The sequence below is a fragment of the Chaetodon auriga genome, chromosome 20 (genome assembly GCF_051107435.1).
Source record: "Chaetodon auriga isolate fChaAug3 chromosome 20, fChaAug3.hap1, whole genome shotgun sequence".
In the NCBI taxonomy this organism is placed as follows: domain Eukaryota; kingdom Metazoa; phylum Chordata; class Actinopteri; order Chaetodontiformes; family Chaetodontidae; genus Chaetodon; species Chaetodon auriga.
In genome coordinates, this window is record NC_135093.1 from 6,041,142 (window position 1) to 6,058,572 (window position 17,431).

The following is a 17,431-nucleotide window of genomic DNA, read 5'->3' on the forward strand; positions in this document are numbered from 1 at the left end:
CTAAACAGCCTTCATTTCTAAATTCCTTGTCCTGTCCAGAAACACTGGTGACCCTCGCTCATTACTGAAGCACGGCGGCGCTTCCAGTCGTGCTCTGAATATTTTGGGAGCCAGTTTGTGTTTGAGTCCTCTGCAGCGTGCTCAGCGGTTGGATTGAACGGGTTTAAACTCTGATTTGTCGACGTTCAGCCAGTTCAAAGAGTGCTAACCCCAGACTAATCTTCTGTAAGCAACATGTCTGTTAATTCCAGCCTGTTGGAGGAAGTATTCTGCACTCAACACTGAAAAAGAAACCTGTTCCTCTTCAAATCGGACCTGATTCTGATGGTAACAATGTTGCAATATAGAAGTAAATACTCAAATACTAGTAACAGTCCTGGGCTGTAAATGTCACATAAATAAAAGTGTGGAATCTTACCAATATTTACTTTAAGTATCAAAAGTAAAAGTACTCATTTTGCAGAAGATTTCCTTGAAGTTGCAGTTGTATTATCACAGTACGTTACTGCATTATTAGGCCTGCAACACATTTCTGTACAACCCTGATTCCACGTAAATAAAAGCAGATAATTTGCAATAATTTACATACAAACTGTGTTTATTGACAGAAGTTTTACAGTGTTTTGCTGCATCAAATTTAGAATGAGCAGATATTTACACAAATCAATGAAGTTAATGAGGTAAAACATTAAATATATTAGGTTAGTTTAGTAAACTAAATTTCCCTGGTGTGGGATCAATAAAGTCCTATCGATCTATCTATGCATTCTGTTCTATTTGTATTTCACACAACATCCCAACTTTTTGTTGGTGGAGCTAATTCTAATTTCTTTATATACTGTTAGTTTGTCTGATCAGTCACAGCGCGTCATTTTTTCTCAGCTCATCAAACATTTTCTAAGTAAAATCTTAATCTGAGAAGCAACTAGCCGACATCGGTCTGACAAATGTCGTGAAAACTACAGTTTCTCCTCTGAAATGTACTGAATTATGAAGTAGCATGAAATGGAAAGTACAAATTTGTACTAAACTTAAGCACTTCAGTAAATGTACTTTATATTGTAATGAGACAAAAATAAATAATGGAATACAAGTAATCGAGCGATGGGATATGCTGTAGTTTGAAAACTGAATGTCATAATATTGGTGAGAAACACCAGAGAAAGAAGAGACAGGTTTGATTTCATGTGACGTTCTGCTGGATTTCCCTTAAGCTCCAGCATAATTCGATGCTTTCATGGCAAATTCGGTCTTTTCCCCCCATATAAATATCGAATTTTGTCTTTTGGTCTGACAGCACTTTATTCTGGAGGACGATTTGCTTCCTCTGATGTGTCTTTCTTTGCCCTCTCTGTCCCACTCTCTTAGAAATCTCCATGAGGTCATACTACATAAGCGGCGCAGCAGGCTCTTTGGTGGCCACTCTTCAACAAGTGTGTGTGTGAAATTGTGTGATGTGCACAAGTGTGACAAGACGGCGCTACAAAGGAGCGTCAGTGGCATGTCTGGTGTGTAATTGCGCTCGTTATCCGTCACACCTTTCCTGGAAAGTAAACTCCACTGAGCATAAGTGCTCACGTGAGTGTGTTTCAGCGTGTGTGTCTTTCTGAGGCGGCAGAGATGTGTGCGTGTGCGAGCGGTTCTGACTCTGATTACTGTCCCCGTGTGGAATAAAACTAAAATAGACAACATAGAACAAAGTATAGAACGTATATATACACACACACATGCATGAAGAGTGTGAGGTGTCTTGTGTTTCTTCCTCCCAGTTCTGTGCAAAACTATCCACCATCCCATCATCCTCTTCTACTTTGTACCTCATTAAATCCACTGGAGCTAATAAACAGACAGGTGTCATTGAGGTCCTTGATCAATCAATCATTTGTCACTAACTTATTACTGATTAGCTAATCGGCTGTTGACTAGAAGGCTCGTGCTGAAAATTGCTTTTTTAAATCTTGGATCAGTGCAAAGCTGGCTGTTTCCTCCTCCCTCCAGGCTTTGTGCTCTGTAGCAAATGATTTTTAACACACGTCTACTGGAGGAGATTTGGACTAAAGGTATTCAACGTGAGCTCTCCAACTGAGTGTGTCATCAATAAGGACCGATAAGGTCTGTCTGGAGTCACTTGCTGCTTAGGGGCCATCTCCTGCGTCTTTCTCAGCATCTAGAACCAGGTGTTAAGTGTCGCTCCGGTGCACAAACATCTCCATGTCAAGGTGTGTGAGTGTGACTAATATTCACAAAAACATCAGGAGCTGATTAAAAACATAAATCCACCTCTTAAACTGTCTGAATCCGCTGTTTGCGTTCGTTTAACCGTAACCGCTGTGGCCGGCTGCAGATTGAATTGCTCCGTATCACAAACACACAGAGGCCTGGCAGCTCAGCGGTGCGGGTGTTTCGAGGGAGTCGGCTTTGGGTAATTTGTCGTTTCCTTTCTCGAGCAGAACGAGAGGCTGCGAGGCTGAAAAGCGACTGACATCAGTGCGCAGAGGCTGATTACGGATAATAAGGTGCTAGCAGCATGAACTGATAGCACGGAGAGAGGGAGGAGGAGGAGGAGAGAGAGGGAGAATGTGTTGCAGTAAGAGGGGTCTATATTGGCGACGTGAATCGGCAGTGAAGCATTCTGGGGCTTCGTGTTACAGGCCTTATAAGGGCCAGGGCCCCTGTGTCTCTGCTCACCTCGGCTATTCTTAGGCTGTCTGTCCCTCGCCCTCAGCAACTCTGCAGGCAAGAAACTCTGCTCCATCTTAACATTAAGTTTGAAGTTGACTTTTGAGAGTTCGCACTTTCTCAAATTTGACTCTTTCATTTCACTGTGGGCTTTTTTTGGGGGCTCTAGAAACGGTGTTTTTCTGCAGCGGCTCAGCTCGGGTATACACTCTCCTTCTGTGCATCTGTGTGTATTTGTGTATTCCTGTGTGTGTGTGTGTGTGTGTGTGTGTGTGTGTGTGTGTCACAGAGGTTCCACAGCACCTGACCCACCCGCCCACCACCACCCCAGGGTGTTTGTCCTGAGAGCTGGGAGCAGACGGGGAGAGACGGTAGTGAAGCCTGGGCTGACGGAGGAGAAGCGACCACCGAGGCGCCGGCAGGGACAAAAGGATAGCAGGGGAGGACGGAGAACAAGGGCACCGCAAGCAGGAGGAGAAACCACGCAGCAGGAGTTGTTAGCAGGAGGAGTGTTGACGTTTAACCGAAGATGAGTACGTACACAGTGACTCTGAATGGCCCGGCTCCATGGGGCTTCAGACTACAGGGAGGAAAGGACTTCAACATGCCGCTCACCATCTCCAGGGTAAGAGCAGAGTCACCCTCACAGGCTGACATTGGTTGTGACAAAGCAGCTTATAAATAAAGAACGAGTAACTGGCAATGTGGCACTGACAAGGTGGCACACAGACAATAGCGGACTGATAATCTGCTGTGACAAGAGAAAGCACCAGCGGCTCACAAATCACTTCAAATTGAAGCGTCCTCTGCAGAGATTGCAGTGCACTGATTGACTGACGTTGGCAAATTGTGCCCCTGAAAGACGATCAAAAAAACAAAATACGTGACGCAGAATCATGTAAACAGACTCCAGAAAGCTTCACTTTTGTCACATTTTCATGCATGAATATCTGATTGAACAACAATACTGGTGATTCGCAGGTGAAAATATGCACAGACGTCCCAGTAAAAACCAAATGAGGTTGAAAAGCAGAGTTTTTTTTAGACTTGTAGTTTACATCTGACTTCCGCTTCAACGTTTTAATGGACTATAAGTGGAGCATGTTTATTAAAGGACCTCCTACACCGTATAATGCAGCCCTTTGAACACTCAAATGTAACTTAGAAGTCTGTAAAAGTGACTTTTTTTCTGTCCTTTTCACCTGAAACTAACCTTTTCACCTGGTTGGACGTGTTGCATGTTCAAACTCCATCAAGCTTGTGTGCACGCATGCACATACTGTATATGCGTGTGATATGTGTGCGCGCAGGTTTGATATGCGAGTGTGTGAGCGGCGGTTATGTAATGTTGCTGTACGTGATGATGACAGGGAGGCTCAGATGTAATCTCCAGAGAGATTTCTAGAATAGAGCAGCAGTGGAAAGACTGGAGTAGTTTTACTGGAGTTGAGGCGCTGCGGCATTAGTCAACTTATGCGGTTATTACACGGTTAGTTCAAGAAATCTGAAATGCCTGGAACTTCCCTCAAACTTCAGCCGGTCGTAATCAGCTCAATTAATCACCAGTAAAGCGAAATTAATTCTTTATCTTTGCACGGTGAGCAATTTGGATGATGACCTGACTTATTTTAACTGGAACATCTCTCAAAAATGACATGATTTATTAAAAAAAAGTTATAGTAAGAACAGAAATATTCTATTTCATCAGTGTAGATACACATTATTTTCCTAAAATTAGCAGAATTTAAGAAAAAAGGTGGAACATTAGGTGTTCTGCAGCAGATTGACTGGGCGTCTCTCTCTCTCTCTCTGGCAGGACTGCTGGTGTATTTACAGCTTTTCCTTTAAATAGCAGGGGTGGAGAGGTGGACGGATGGAGAGGGAGAGGGGTGGGAATGGGGCAGGAAAGAAGCGGGCAGAGCGAGGAAGCTAACGGGCAGCTTGTGTTACCTTTAGTAAGCTTTATTCCTGCTCAGTTTCAGTTTCACCATGAGGAGCTGAGGGGACGCAGCTCGTCGTTGTGAGGGAGCGGAGCCTTTCATAGACTGAGATGAGGAAGAGGAGAGGAGGAAGGTGGAGGAGATGAGGTTTACCTGAGCGGAGCATTAACTCTGCTCCCTCCCACCACCAGCTCCTCATCTTTCAGTCCTGATTGATGCTCAGCTGGTGATATCAGCCTGCGTTGCATTGACTCACGGCTGCAGACATCTGTTACTTTATTGTCTGCTGATCCTGGTCTCAGGTGACCGGGGGGAGCTTTGGTCCGGGGTGACATTGTGTCATCGGATTTGTGTTCATCCTGTGGTCAAGTTGGGCTCTGACAGCTTAACATAAAACACTGCAGCTTGATATGACAACTCGGGGCGTCATTACTGTCCTTTCTCTTGCTAAGAAAGGAAAGAGGGATGAAGAGAGCGGATTTATTACGTCTTGTTAGCCAAGCTGAGGCACTCGCCATGAAATATGTAACACACCAAACTGTTTTTCTGCTGTCCCGTGATTTTTATATGACTATAGGTGGGATTATCCTCGTTAAAAGCATGAAAAAGTGCAGAAATATGATTTAAAATTAATAGATTCACAGCACATGCTAAGCTAGCTAGGCTAGGCTAGGTTAGCGATAATGTTAGCTAGCAGGTTCGGCTAGCCCATCAGAGAGCTGCAAAGCAAATGTAACGGTCTTTAAACTTGGTATAAAAAGCAACTTATAATGAAATGTGACATTAGCTACCTGTTGAATTTACCAGTGGTAAATTAAATTGTTGATGTCTAGTCCAACTGCAAATGGTGACTTAACAATATGACATAAAAATTGTGGATTTAAGTCATTTTAGGTTTATTTACATGCTGTCTTGAGGCTAAATGAACAAACAGCTCTCTGGGGATTGGCTACGGTGATACGCTGACATATGTCAGTGATGGTTTTGAGATATAAATCTTGCAAGAGACATTTTTTTTTTTCCAAAAGCAAATCCAAGATAATGTTGCTCTTTCATTACTATCCAATTTTCAAGGAATCCGCCTTCATATTCACATTTCCTGTTTCTCATCAGTTATGTTTGAAGTGTCTGATGCATATGAAAACATGCATGACGGAGCGGTCGGGCAGGGTTATGTGTTTACATGTGTGTTTGATTACACCGAGGCAGCCGTGCAGAAATCAATTTTTCTCCTGTCAAGTTTCCTGCTTTCTACGCACACACACACACACACACATCTACACACAGACGCATAATAAGTGTAATTGAAGTACAAAGAAAAGGACAATAAAGGAAAAAGGTGGACAGGAGGGACAAGGACGAGGTGACGGTCTAAGACGAGGCAGAACATAATGACACGTGAAATGGTGACACAACAAAGGGAAAATGTGGACTGTAGAGAGGACGGCACTTAATGTAAATAGAAAAACAAAATCTAGGAAGTCTTGTATGAATGTCAGTAGCAGGTGTGTGTGTGTGTGTGTGTGTGTGTGTGTGTTTGGGTATGGAGGGGGGCTCAGCAGGGTCAATCACAGTGAAGCCGGGCAGGCATCACCAGCATTGCTTATTTTTAACTCTTTAACGAGTTGACTGTAAGCTTAGACCCAATACTGTACGCCGCGGTCCTCTGGGTCCTCTCCGGCCTCCTCTCCGGAGTTCAGGTCCGGCTTTGTAACAACTGAAAGTCAATACATGGCTGACAATTGAAGAAAAGTGTGGAAAAAGTTCTGCAAAGTAACAGTAGTTTACTGGATTTGAGCTTTCAGCCACTGTGCACGCGCTGCATGAACAGCTTGAGTCTTCACCTCACTTCCCTGTCCTGCACACCTCACCTCACTTTGGCTTTTATTAGACAAATCCTGCTGTTTCTACTTATTTCAGCGTCAGATCGCCTAACGTGCAGCTGTGGAGACTGATAAGACTCTCAGATAAAATGCGGCTGCGCTCTGTTCACGAGCCCTTCATCTGCACAAACACAGCTTTAGGATTTATTTTGCTTCATCAGCTGGTTTCTTCTCCACCTTTAAGGCCTGTTTACTGACCTGCCACACACTCACACGCAGCATAAATAACGATGTGAGCTGAAGCGACACAAATGTCACCTGAGCCGTGATGCTGTTTTGACCTGAGGGTTACAGCAAACATGCACTTTTACATTTTATTTTCTCATTTCACACCCACCCTGGGGGGTTAATCCGGCGTTCATAAATACCCATCTGTACTGTGTGCGTATGTTTGTGTAACTGCACATGTGTTTCAGTTGCTTGTGTCTCCTGAGGAATCTGGGTTAGCGGTCCTGGTGTGACCTGCTCTTTCGACCCCTCCATAGATAACCCCGGGCAGCAAGGCAGTGGGCGGGAGCCTGGCCCAGGGCGACATCATCTCAGCCATTGACGGGGTCAGCACCGATGGGATGACGCACTTGGAGGCCCAGAACAAGATCAAGTCTGCCACCAACAAACTGTCACTCACCATGGTGAAGTAAGCAACCAGCTCACTGAAACACCCGTCCAAAAGACAAACTGGTGTGGACATTTTGGGAGATGAGGAGGATGTTAAAGCTTTAGAAAAGGCTGTACATGTTGCTTTAGTTGAGTCATGATTTGGTTATAGTTTCTTTGTAAAAAAAAGTTTTGTTTTGTTTTGTTTTTAAAACTGACTAAATGTGATCTAACAGTATATTATTTTAAGGATATTCTCTTGTTTAATCTTCAGATCGAGACGTCCTGCACCGGTTCCCACAGCAACCCCAAGGATGGACTCACCCATGCCAGTCATCCCCCACCAGAAGGTATGAACAACAACCATGAACAACATGAACAACAGGAACAACAACATATCAGCTGTCCATGCAAACACAACATCTGCGCACTCGCACATAACTGTCTGTATGTCTGCAAAACATGTTCTATGTTCTCGTCCATCAGTCACATACGGTGCCGTAAGTTAGTGTCCTGCTGCCCTCTAGTGTCAGATATTCACAGTGCAACTGCGGGAGACCCTGTGCAGAGGTCAGAGGTCGGCGCACCAAAAACACCGACCAAATGAAGGGAAACGAAGACGAAACAAGCTGATACCTTCAGTCTCATTTCACTTTAAAGCTTCCTCTTCTATCAAAGCTCCTGCCTCCTCCACAGCACCCGCAGCACCTGCCCCAGGTCGGGCGCAGCAGCACAGTTCCCCAGTTGGCCTTTACTCTCTGAAACGTCCCGGTTTAACCTCACATTAACAGGACCGTGATGAGACAGTATGCTCAGAACTTTCCCTGCATTCATTCCTCTCGCACGTGGCACTATTTCTGGAGCGTACACACAAACATACCTGCACCTGGCTGCACTCCAGGTAACAGAAAGGCAGGAGATCAGACTACGGGGTCATTTGAGGATCTTTAATACAAGCGGGTCCGAGACGCTTTACTAAAGGTCGGGTGTCCTCAGCACCAGATTCAAAATAAAGTGAGATGGACAGGAGTTCGTTCGTTCTTGTGAATGGCACCGACTCATTCACTGTGCAATGAAAATGAAACCAGGGAGATGATGTTGAAAAAGATCATCTCTTCTGCTGATTCAGCTCCCTGATTTCGCTCTTCTACTCGAGGCTTTTTATCTTCAAGCTGTTGCAAAGCCCAGGACAGACTTTAAACCCTGTTTTGCCTGGAAAACCGGAGACTTGCTTGTGAAGCTTTTTTTAAACTGCTGGCGAGGTTACAGGAAGGGGATGATTTGTTGCTACAGCAGAGTCGTCTTGGGGCAAAAGCAAACTGGTGGATACTAGAGGTCTCTTAAATCATTTAAAACAAGGGCCCTTTGCTTTGGTTTTCATTAATATTTTGGTCATAAAATGTCAGCAAATAGTAAAAATTGCTCATCATAAGTTTGCGGAGCTCGAGGTGTCACGTTCAAATATTTAGTTTTGTCCGACCAACTGTTCAAAACCTATTCAGATTCAACTGACAGCAGCATACAGACGTCACTTCAGGCACTGCCACTGGTGGCTTATACAGAAAACAATGGGTGCAGATGTTGTGACTCACAGCACACATGTCACTGCCGCTGTTTTGGGGTTTGAGGCTGCTAAAACGAATCAAGATCATTATTTAAACCACCAGTGAGTGAATGCATTTCTCCCCCAAAGACCTCAATCTTCCATGTTTTTAAGGCTCTGTAACTTCCTAAAACATTGTAGTGTAGTTTTTACTGAAAAATACTCAAACGGGGGTAAGTAGTATATTTGTTGGGAACTATTTTCATCCGCGGATGAATTAACATTTCCTGCTCTAGTGTATTTACAGTGTGTGTGAGGCCATGTTGCAGAATGAGGAATGAACTCTGTCAGGTTTTGGTTACACAAACAATAATTAGTTGAATCTATTTGTTGATTTTTTTATTTATTTACTTATTTTTAATTGAATATAAGAAAAATACACCAGATTTTAAACTTTTTAAAGCCTGTGTTTTTCATTTTACTCCTTTTATATTCACACTTTCTATTAGGATCAGTCAAAAACAGGTGTTACTTAAGTTTGACCGGGTTATTTTTAGAATACACATTTGCACATTTGGGTCTCTCAAAAAGATATTTACGTTATCTTTGCCAGGACTTCAGGGCCAAACCAGCAGTGCCTTTACCATGACAGTACTGCATGTTGCAAGGACTCGAGTTCGTTGGGAGTTAAGCTGTGCCACGGTTGAGGGAACTCTCCTCAGTGAGATGGCATGAGTTACAGTGAACCTCAGTCATGGAACACTTGTAGATGTTAATTAAGGGCACAATCTGCTTGGCCTCTGACATATCACATCCAGGTATCAGTCCTCACTAATGTGTTTCCCCTCTGGAGCTCAGCTGCTCTACGCCAACGGTAAGTCAGGTGTCTGGAAACGTGCTCCAGGCAGGACGATCACGTCAGTGTCATGCCAGCGGCCCCACCTCACCGCGTTCATGGAGACTCCAATTCCACTGGCATGCACACGCACACACGCACGCACACTCACGCGCACGCGCAGGAGAGAGCAGCTGTTGTACACGGAGATGGAATGTTCCGCTCTGGTTACACGGCATCATCCTGAATCCCCTGGATGTCCCCTCGCCAAACCTGAGATAGCTCCATCAGGTCCCTGTTGAGGGATGCCTCACGTGCGAGGTGCTGCTGAGCACGTTCCACTTTACCTACTGTACCCTGAACTCATCAGCGCTCCGTATGGACCAATCCGCCGGCTGCCTTATGTGTTGCACTCTCAAGCGCTGCCGCCGCCGCCACCTTTGCTCTAAACGGAACTGAACACATTTAAACTGACAGTAAAAGCAGAGATGTTCGGGATGAAGGTGGTTTGTGTTAATGTGGAGGTTATTAAGTCTTAAAGCACTTGTTCGAGTCTAGACGTGACGCAGCCTTTGGGAATGAAATAACATGAACATGCTGCTCCTGTCCGACCTACACCGTCTGGATGTGTCGAGCTGCTCATTAAACCAGGCAGGAAATATTTGCTGCATTCGCTGATGATTTAAATCATCGAACTCCTACACAAAGCTACAAAGAGATCCCAGCCCATGTGGGTACATCGTTTTTTCCTTGAAGCTTCGGCTGATAACGTTGGAGAAACCAACAAGAGTAATCTAAATTTTGAGGCATCCAATCAAAAAAAATCATCCCCTCCCTTCAGGTCTCCATCCAAAGCAAGTCTCCCAAAACACACCAAACATTATCACAATGAATGTAAACAAAGAACATGGCTATTGTTAGTACTCACAGCTAAGTCAAGCTAGCATGCTAGCATTGGGAAAATTCTTACTGCACAAGCCAACGCCGAAGTGTCAAAACTTTAGTTCCTCAAATGGCCACTTGAGTCTGTCCCCATAGACTCCCCAATACCCAGCCTTACAACAAAAACTTGTAGATTCTAAACTTTATTTTATGACAGTATTTTCAATAAGTAAGTCTCTCAACAGGGTCTGCTGGACAGAGTAAATTTAGACACATACAGTGCAGTATTATAGGCGAGCTTGTGAAGTGAGGTACCACCGCAGTAACGGCAGCTTGTCTGCTTCCGCCCGCAGCTCGAATTCGTCTATATGCATCGGCTGCAGTCCTGACATAAGTGGATCAGGTGCTGTGTTTGTGTAGTTGTGTATATTTGTGGCTGTTCTGTGCTAAAAGTGTCCCCGTCCTGTATCATGTGATTGAGAGACTTCTGCTCTTGTCAGTCACTCCTGGTGATGCAGGGGAAGCTGGGAAATATCCCAGTGATGACAAACGGCTGCTATTCTGACCCGTACGTGGGATTACAGCATAGCACTGGAGCTGGATAGTTTCCTACAAACACACACGGTGCTGTTGTTATCGCCCGTATACCTCTGGTGATTCATTCTCTCCTTCTCTCTTCCTCTCTGGTGTGTTTCAGGTTATCGCGAACACAGCTGCAAAGTCAGTATCGTCACATCTCCCAGTATTTAATGTGCATGGAGTATGTGTCCGTACAGAGAGTACTGGTGTAAAGTAACCGTAACCGTAACTCACAGGCTGAAAACCAAAGACGTGTTATTAACAGCATCTGGTCCCCAGAAGTGGAAATTATTGAAGTATCAGTACATGTTTAAGGTACCACTTCTTTTCTACTTTTCCTTCACAACATTTCAGAAGGAAATACTGTACTTTATACTTCATTACTTTTTTGCAAAACATTCATGAAGTACTTTTACTTGTGATACTTTTTCATGCAATTACTTTTAATACTACTTTATTTTTAAGTCATACTACTGTGATATCTACCTTTGTTTCCACCTCTGCTGGTCCTCTTCAGCTTTCATATTCATTTTGTTAACATGAACAGATTTACAGTGTATTACTGTGTGTAAATGCATGAGCGTTGGCATTTTGTGTGTCCTGTATACGTCCATGTTTGACAGTACTGCGTGTCAGTAAAACCTCGACTGCTCTGTGTGTTTGTGTTTCAGCGTGTCAGTTTGGCCTGACCGTTTTAAAAATTAGCATGTCTGTTTTTTCGTTGGACTGTTACGTCCACTGAAATCCATCCATCAAGTAAAAGCTTATATTTTGATTTTAATCGTCTCACTGTTGCCTTGTCTGGGGAATTAATGTGCTTCCTTATGACTATGTTCTGAAAAACTGAGTCGAGAGTCTATTCCAGTGTGAAGTCTGTACGTCCTATAAAAATACTGAGAGTTAGTATGTAGTATGGAAGTGGGACACAGCTACAGTGTAGTGTGAGGAGCATTTTTTCTGTGTAGTTGAGTGAACGTACAAACTGAGAGGACGACAGCTCTACCTGTCTGTCGGCTGTATCACTGCACGCTGACCTGGTTTCCTCCCATCACTTTAGCATATTCTCTGTCATTTCTCCCCTCTCCTCCCCCTCATCTGTCAACCTGTCCTTCCCCCCTCGCCACCTGAAACCTCCCCACCTCCTCTCCGACCCACCGACCTCTGACCCCGACACTCACAGTGTGGAGTACACTCCCAGCTTCAACCCCATAGCTCTAAAAGACTCGGCCCTGTCCACCCACAAGCCCATCGAAGTGAAGGGTCCGGGGGGAAAGGCCACCATTGTTCACGCCCAGTACAACACACCAATCAGCATGTACTCACAGGACGCCATCATGGACGCCATCGCGGGGCAGTCGCAGGCTAAGGGACATGACAGGTGAGGTCACACAAGCAAGCTAATCCCCTCTTCGGTCTTTACGCTCTCTCTCCACTCACACACATCACATCACACTGATCAAACCGGCCCACGCGGTGACAAATTAAAGGGTCTGTTCGTCCAAATTACAAAAAAAAACATGCTTTCCCACTTACTGCCAGCATTATCTAAACATGAAGATAGTTTTTATCAGTGTTTTTATTTGCCAAAGTGTTGAGATATACACTTTATTTTTAAGAAGTCAAAGTCTCTTTACAAAAACCTTCAAAAGAGAAGTGAGCCATGACTCCTGAGGAGCATTTCAGTGATGAAATAACTAGTTTTATTTAATAAGAATTTTGAGGGACTCCAAAATGTTGAAATGGGAATTTTGGAGCCATTGTACTCGATAAAAATCTCAAAACCTGGACATAAAACCTCCCAAAACTACTGTCATGGCTGAATATCATCAGCAGAAAGTGAGAAACTATTTTTTTTGTTTGTCATTTGGAAGAACCAACCTTTTTAAGATACTTTGCCTGAAAAGCGCAAACACAGAAAGCAGCATTTGAACATTTGAGCCTTCCTTAAGCCCACGCTGCTGCCACTCGGATGTCGACTGTACGCCCGGGCTTTCCCGTGTTGTCTGTGTCCGAGTCTCGTACTCCTCCGTGCCTTTCACCCACTTTCCTCTCCTCATTCCATCCACAAACAAACAACCAACCACACCTGTGCTGCGCTCCACCCATGCTTCCCCATCCTTCCTTCCTGGCTGTGACCTCAGTGAAGAGGCAGGCTCCCCCTTGGCGTAAGTACAGCGGCACTCCTTCTCCATCCCTGTGTCTCCTTCGTCTCATGAGTTCATAACAGCTTGTGCATTGCTCCACGTGTCTCCTGAACTAATATCCCACCGAAAATGTTTTGAACTCCTACAGCATTTACTTTGATTTATTTTGTTGTTTTCATGTTTTTTATATATATTTTTTTTTTTGACTTGTTATATGTGTTGTTATTATTTGACAAAGTACTTAGAAGTACTTTGTCAAAAGTGTGAGAGTGTTATCGGGATTTTTTTTTTTCGGTTCCTCCTCTAAAGAGCAGCCAACATCTTCAGGAAGCTGACGGGATGTCATGGCATGGGAATGTTCTGAGTATCCAGTCACAGGGTTTCAGATCAATACTGCCGATTGGTATTGACTCACTTTTCTAACACATGCTAAAAAGTCACCATCCGGTCATGTTGCTGTGTAAACTCACTCCAGTATCTACGGTGCACCACAGGACAGACGCCTTCACTGTGGAACTATGGGACAGCACAAACACAGCGTACATGAACAATGAACACGCCGACTGTGTGCAAAGCAACACAAATGCAATTATTGATCTGAATGTAAAAACTGCCCATAATGACAGAAAATCAGATTCAACAGTATTTATGAAAAACAAAACAGCCTTTTTAACTTCTGATGCTCTCTGGTGCGTTGTGCTATTTCAAAATAAAATACAGTGCCAAAGGAAGCCCCACCAGAAACAGAAGATGTTTCAAGGATTTATACTGTCTCATGCATACGACTATGTCCACAAGCAGTAGTGGAAGAAGTATGACTATGTTTTACTCAAGTAAAAGTAGGAATACTACAGTGCACAAATACTACAGGATAAAAATTTGCATCAAAGTATATTTAAAGCAGCAAAAGTAGAAGCGGTGGTTATGCAGAATAATAAATATCACATGTATTCATCACTAATGTAGCTGGTAAAAGTGAAGCTAATCTGAACTACTTTGCTGCCAGGTGGCTAAATCTATAAAAATACATTAGAATTTATTAGCTGACTTCTGCTGAATGTTAGTTGTATTTTATCAAAGTAACGACGATATTTCCCTCTGAAATATAGTGGAGTAGAAGTCTAAAGTAGACAAGTACAAGTACGGTAATTGAGTAAATGTACTTCCACTGACAATGCTTCCAAGACGCCACAAATTAATATGAACCAGATCAGTTTAGCACGTACATACTGATCAGTGTCAAACAATACTACGAAGTGCGTCCAAATGTGTCCTATTACATCAGTTAAATTGAAGTAAAGACGAATTAAACATCCCTTCTTTCAAGGGACAAAGTAAGCAAAATTAAACACATCAAAATTACTATAAATTTCTGAGAACACTGACAGACCTGCTCAGCTTTGCCCTTCTACAGCACGGACAGGCCAGAGGATAGTCTCATTTGACTTGACTGTGTAAGAAAGCAATAAAGCCAAACTTTCTTCATTCTACAATACAGCGGAGTTCAGATCTCCCTTGTTCTCTTATTCAAGGTATCCATGCATTTCATTCGCTCACCTGTCAATGCCGACATGTCCCCTTCACGCCCTCTAGTTGCTTTAACTTCCAGGGAAACACAGGAAACACCAAACAACACTTTCAGAGTGAGGAAGGAAGTCTGCGATCATGACTAAACTAACATGAATTAAACTCTACTACATTGGTGGTTGTTTAACAGTGAAGACTCCCATGATCCCATGAAGTAGATGGTAGCACACCATGGGCATTTCCTACATTATGATCATCTATTACATTTGGGGGCTTTAGATACAGTACATGCGATGCTCTCAGAGCTCTGACAGAACTCTCTGCCCTGCAGTGGAACTCTGCCCGTCAAGGACCCTGTGGTAGACTGTGCGTCTCCCGTTTACCAGGCAGTGATCAGGCCAGGAGAGACCCAGGACATGTCTGAGTGGGCTCGTCGTGCTGCCAACCTGCAGTCCAAGAGCTTCAGGATCCTGGCCCACATCACTGGCACCGAATACCGTCAGTACACCGATTCGCCTTTCTTACCTTCATGTTTTCTCTCTTGATCGTCCTGATAGTCGTCTCTGCTACGACTTGTTCAGATTCAGTTTTCATCTCGTTAGCGGGTCCTTACCGAATCCTCTTGTTCATTTCTCCTCATGCAGTGCAAGACCCAGACGAGGAAGCCCTGCAGAGGTCGAGGTAAGATGGGAGAGAAGTGAGAGGATTTTCATGGTATATGTTCATTAGTTTGGTACTTCTAAATTAACTGGCTCCTTTACTCCATCCACTCACTCAAAATTTGACAAAAAAGTATTTAAAGGAAGGGTCCCTTAAACATCTGTCCATTCAGTTTGAAGCTACAGCCACGGGACTGTTAGCTTATCTTAGGAAATGCCTGGAAACAGGAAGAAACAGCTCTGTCTGGAGGTAAATCCACCCACCTGCACCTCTAAATCTCACTGGTTAACACCTTATTATTTAATGTATAAAAGTATAAGAATGATGCACCAGGCAGCCAGCCGAGACGCGGGGAAGTTAGTGGACATGTCCAAGAAATATCCTGGCACGAAACCAAAACTTGTCATTTTCACTCTTTGTCTTTTTCTGTACAGCTTAAACAAATGAGATGTAATGTTTTAATTAGTGAGATTTAGAGGTGCTGTTAGGCGGATTTCGGTACCTTCGGACAGAGCCAGGCTAGCTGTTTCCCCCTGTTTCCAGTCTTTGTGCTAAGCTAAGCTAACAAAGTGCTGGCAATAGCTTCCCATTCCCAGTGCAGACATGTACTTAATTCTGAACACCTGTGGTTAAAAGTGCACATAATACCTGATGTCACAGCCTCATCCGGCCTTCCACACCCTCAGGGAGAAGTTTGAGTCGGAGGTGAAGGGGCCCCGCTTTGCCAAGCTGAAGAACTGGCACCACGGACTGTCTGCACAGATCCTCAACGTCCAGGAATAAAGAGGAGCTGGAGAGGAAGCCAGAGAGAGGACATGTTAAGGAGGACATGGACAAAAGCACAGAGGTTAACAAGGAAGAGGGGATAAATTAAGGAGGGGGAAAAAGGTGCAGGAGGAGGAGGAGGAGGAGGAGGAGGAGGAGGAAACTCCTCAGGAATGTGAGACAGCGTTGTAGCCTACATTAGTAGAATGTGAGATATTAAGTGTTAGTGTGAGAATGCTATGTGTTCATAATCTCGATATTACTTGTCAAACGTGTCTGTCCCCTGCTAAGACCTGACCTCGCATTTGGGTTTTTCTTCCTTTCTTTCTTTCTTTCTTTCTTTCCTGTTTGTTTGGGTCCTGTCTCTCTTAAACGAAAGGGAAATTGTACAAAAAATAATAAGTATTCAAGTGAAAATGCAGAACTGACGATGTTTCTTTTAGTACATAAACCGCACTCACGGGCGTATGAATTTTAACACTATGAGCATGCTTGTGAGAAGGCACACAAGGACAAACACACACATAGAGATTTACCTACATGCACAAATACAGTATGTAAAAAAAATGCACTCAAAAAATGTACTGATATCAATGTGAATAAATGTTTTCTTTAAACCACACGGCTGAGCGAACTGTTGCAAACTCACATCAATGAAATAAACGTGTCACCCTCTATTTTGGGAATCAAAAACTGGAGGCGAGGCGTAGCGGCGCCCGCGGTGGGGGCACTCCTCCATCAATGAGCAACATTTGCTGTCACTTCGAGCGCCGCCATTCAGAAGAAGGAGCATCTAATAGCTCTTGACGGAATAATATGTTTATGAGCTGGTGGCGACATGGACGATGACACGTCTATGGCAGATGGGGCTGACAAAGCCTGAGAGCTGAATATTGTTGCTGCTTTCGTTTATATGAGATGAGTCTTGAATCAAAATTCAGTTTTCATGCGATAAGAACAGCAACTGGACGATCGGAGGGAGAGTCAGAGGTGTAGACTTGAGGTATCCGTAGCTTCTTTGGCGAACTGGAGCAAGATTTAAACACTGATAGAGCTTCAAGTTGATGTTAGCAAGTTATCTGCAAATCCAGCAAACACATAGCAACGTTAGCAACGTAAGATGGCTATTCACGCTCCTAACTCCGTTTTGGTCTCCCAGCTGAGCATTCACCTTGTCAGGCTTGAAGTCACAGGCTTGTGGACGAACCACAGTGGTTCGGACCAGTCAGCGCCCTGTGATCGACTAATGGCAGCAGCTGTTCGTCTGAAAACAACAATGGCGGCTCCTAAAGGGGTTAGCATAGCTGCTGCTGTTAGCATAGCTACTGCTGTTAACATGAATTATGTCAGACCTGGAGAGTGTTTCCAATGAACGAGGAGCAAAGAAGGACACTGAA

The 17,431-nt window shown here is 44.0% G+C and overlaps 1 protein-coding gene across 1 annotated transcript; it reads left to right on the forward strand.

The window, feature by feature from the left end:
• The first annotated feature begins 2,699 nt into the window (after positions 1 to 2,699).
• On the forward strand, positions 2,700 to 16,595 carry ldb3b (LIM domain binding 3b). The gene is made up of 10 exons (XM_076760478.1): positions 2,700 to 2,736; positions 2,969 to 3,304; positions 6,988 to 7,139; positions 7,374 to 7,449; positions 11,057 to 11,079; positions 12,119 to 12,316; positions 13,080 to 13,103; positions 14,941 to 15,107; positions 15,254 to 15,290; positions 15,956 to 16,595. The coding sequence occupies exons 2-10, from the start codon at positions 3,209 to 3,211 to the stop codon at positions 16,050 to 16,052; spliced, it is 870 nt and encodes a 289-aa protein (XP_076616593.1). The 5' UTR covers positions 2,700 to 2,736; positions 2,969 to 3,208; the 3' UTR covers positions 16,053 to 16,595.
• The last annotated feature ends 836 nt before the right edge of the window (positions 16,596 to 17,431 follow it).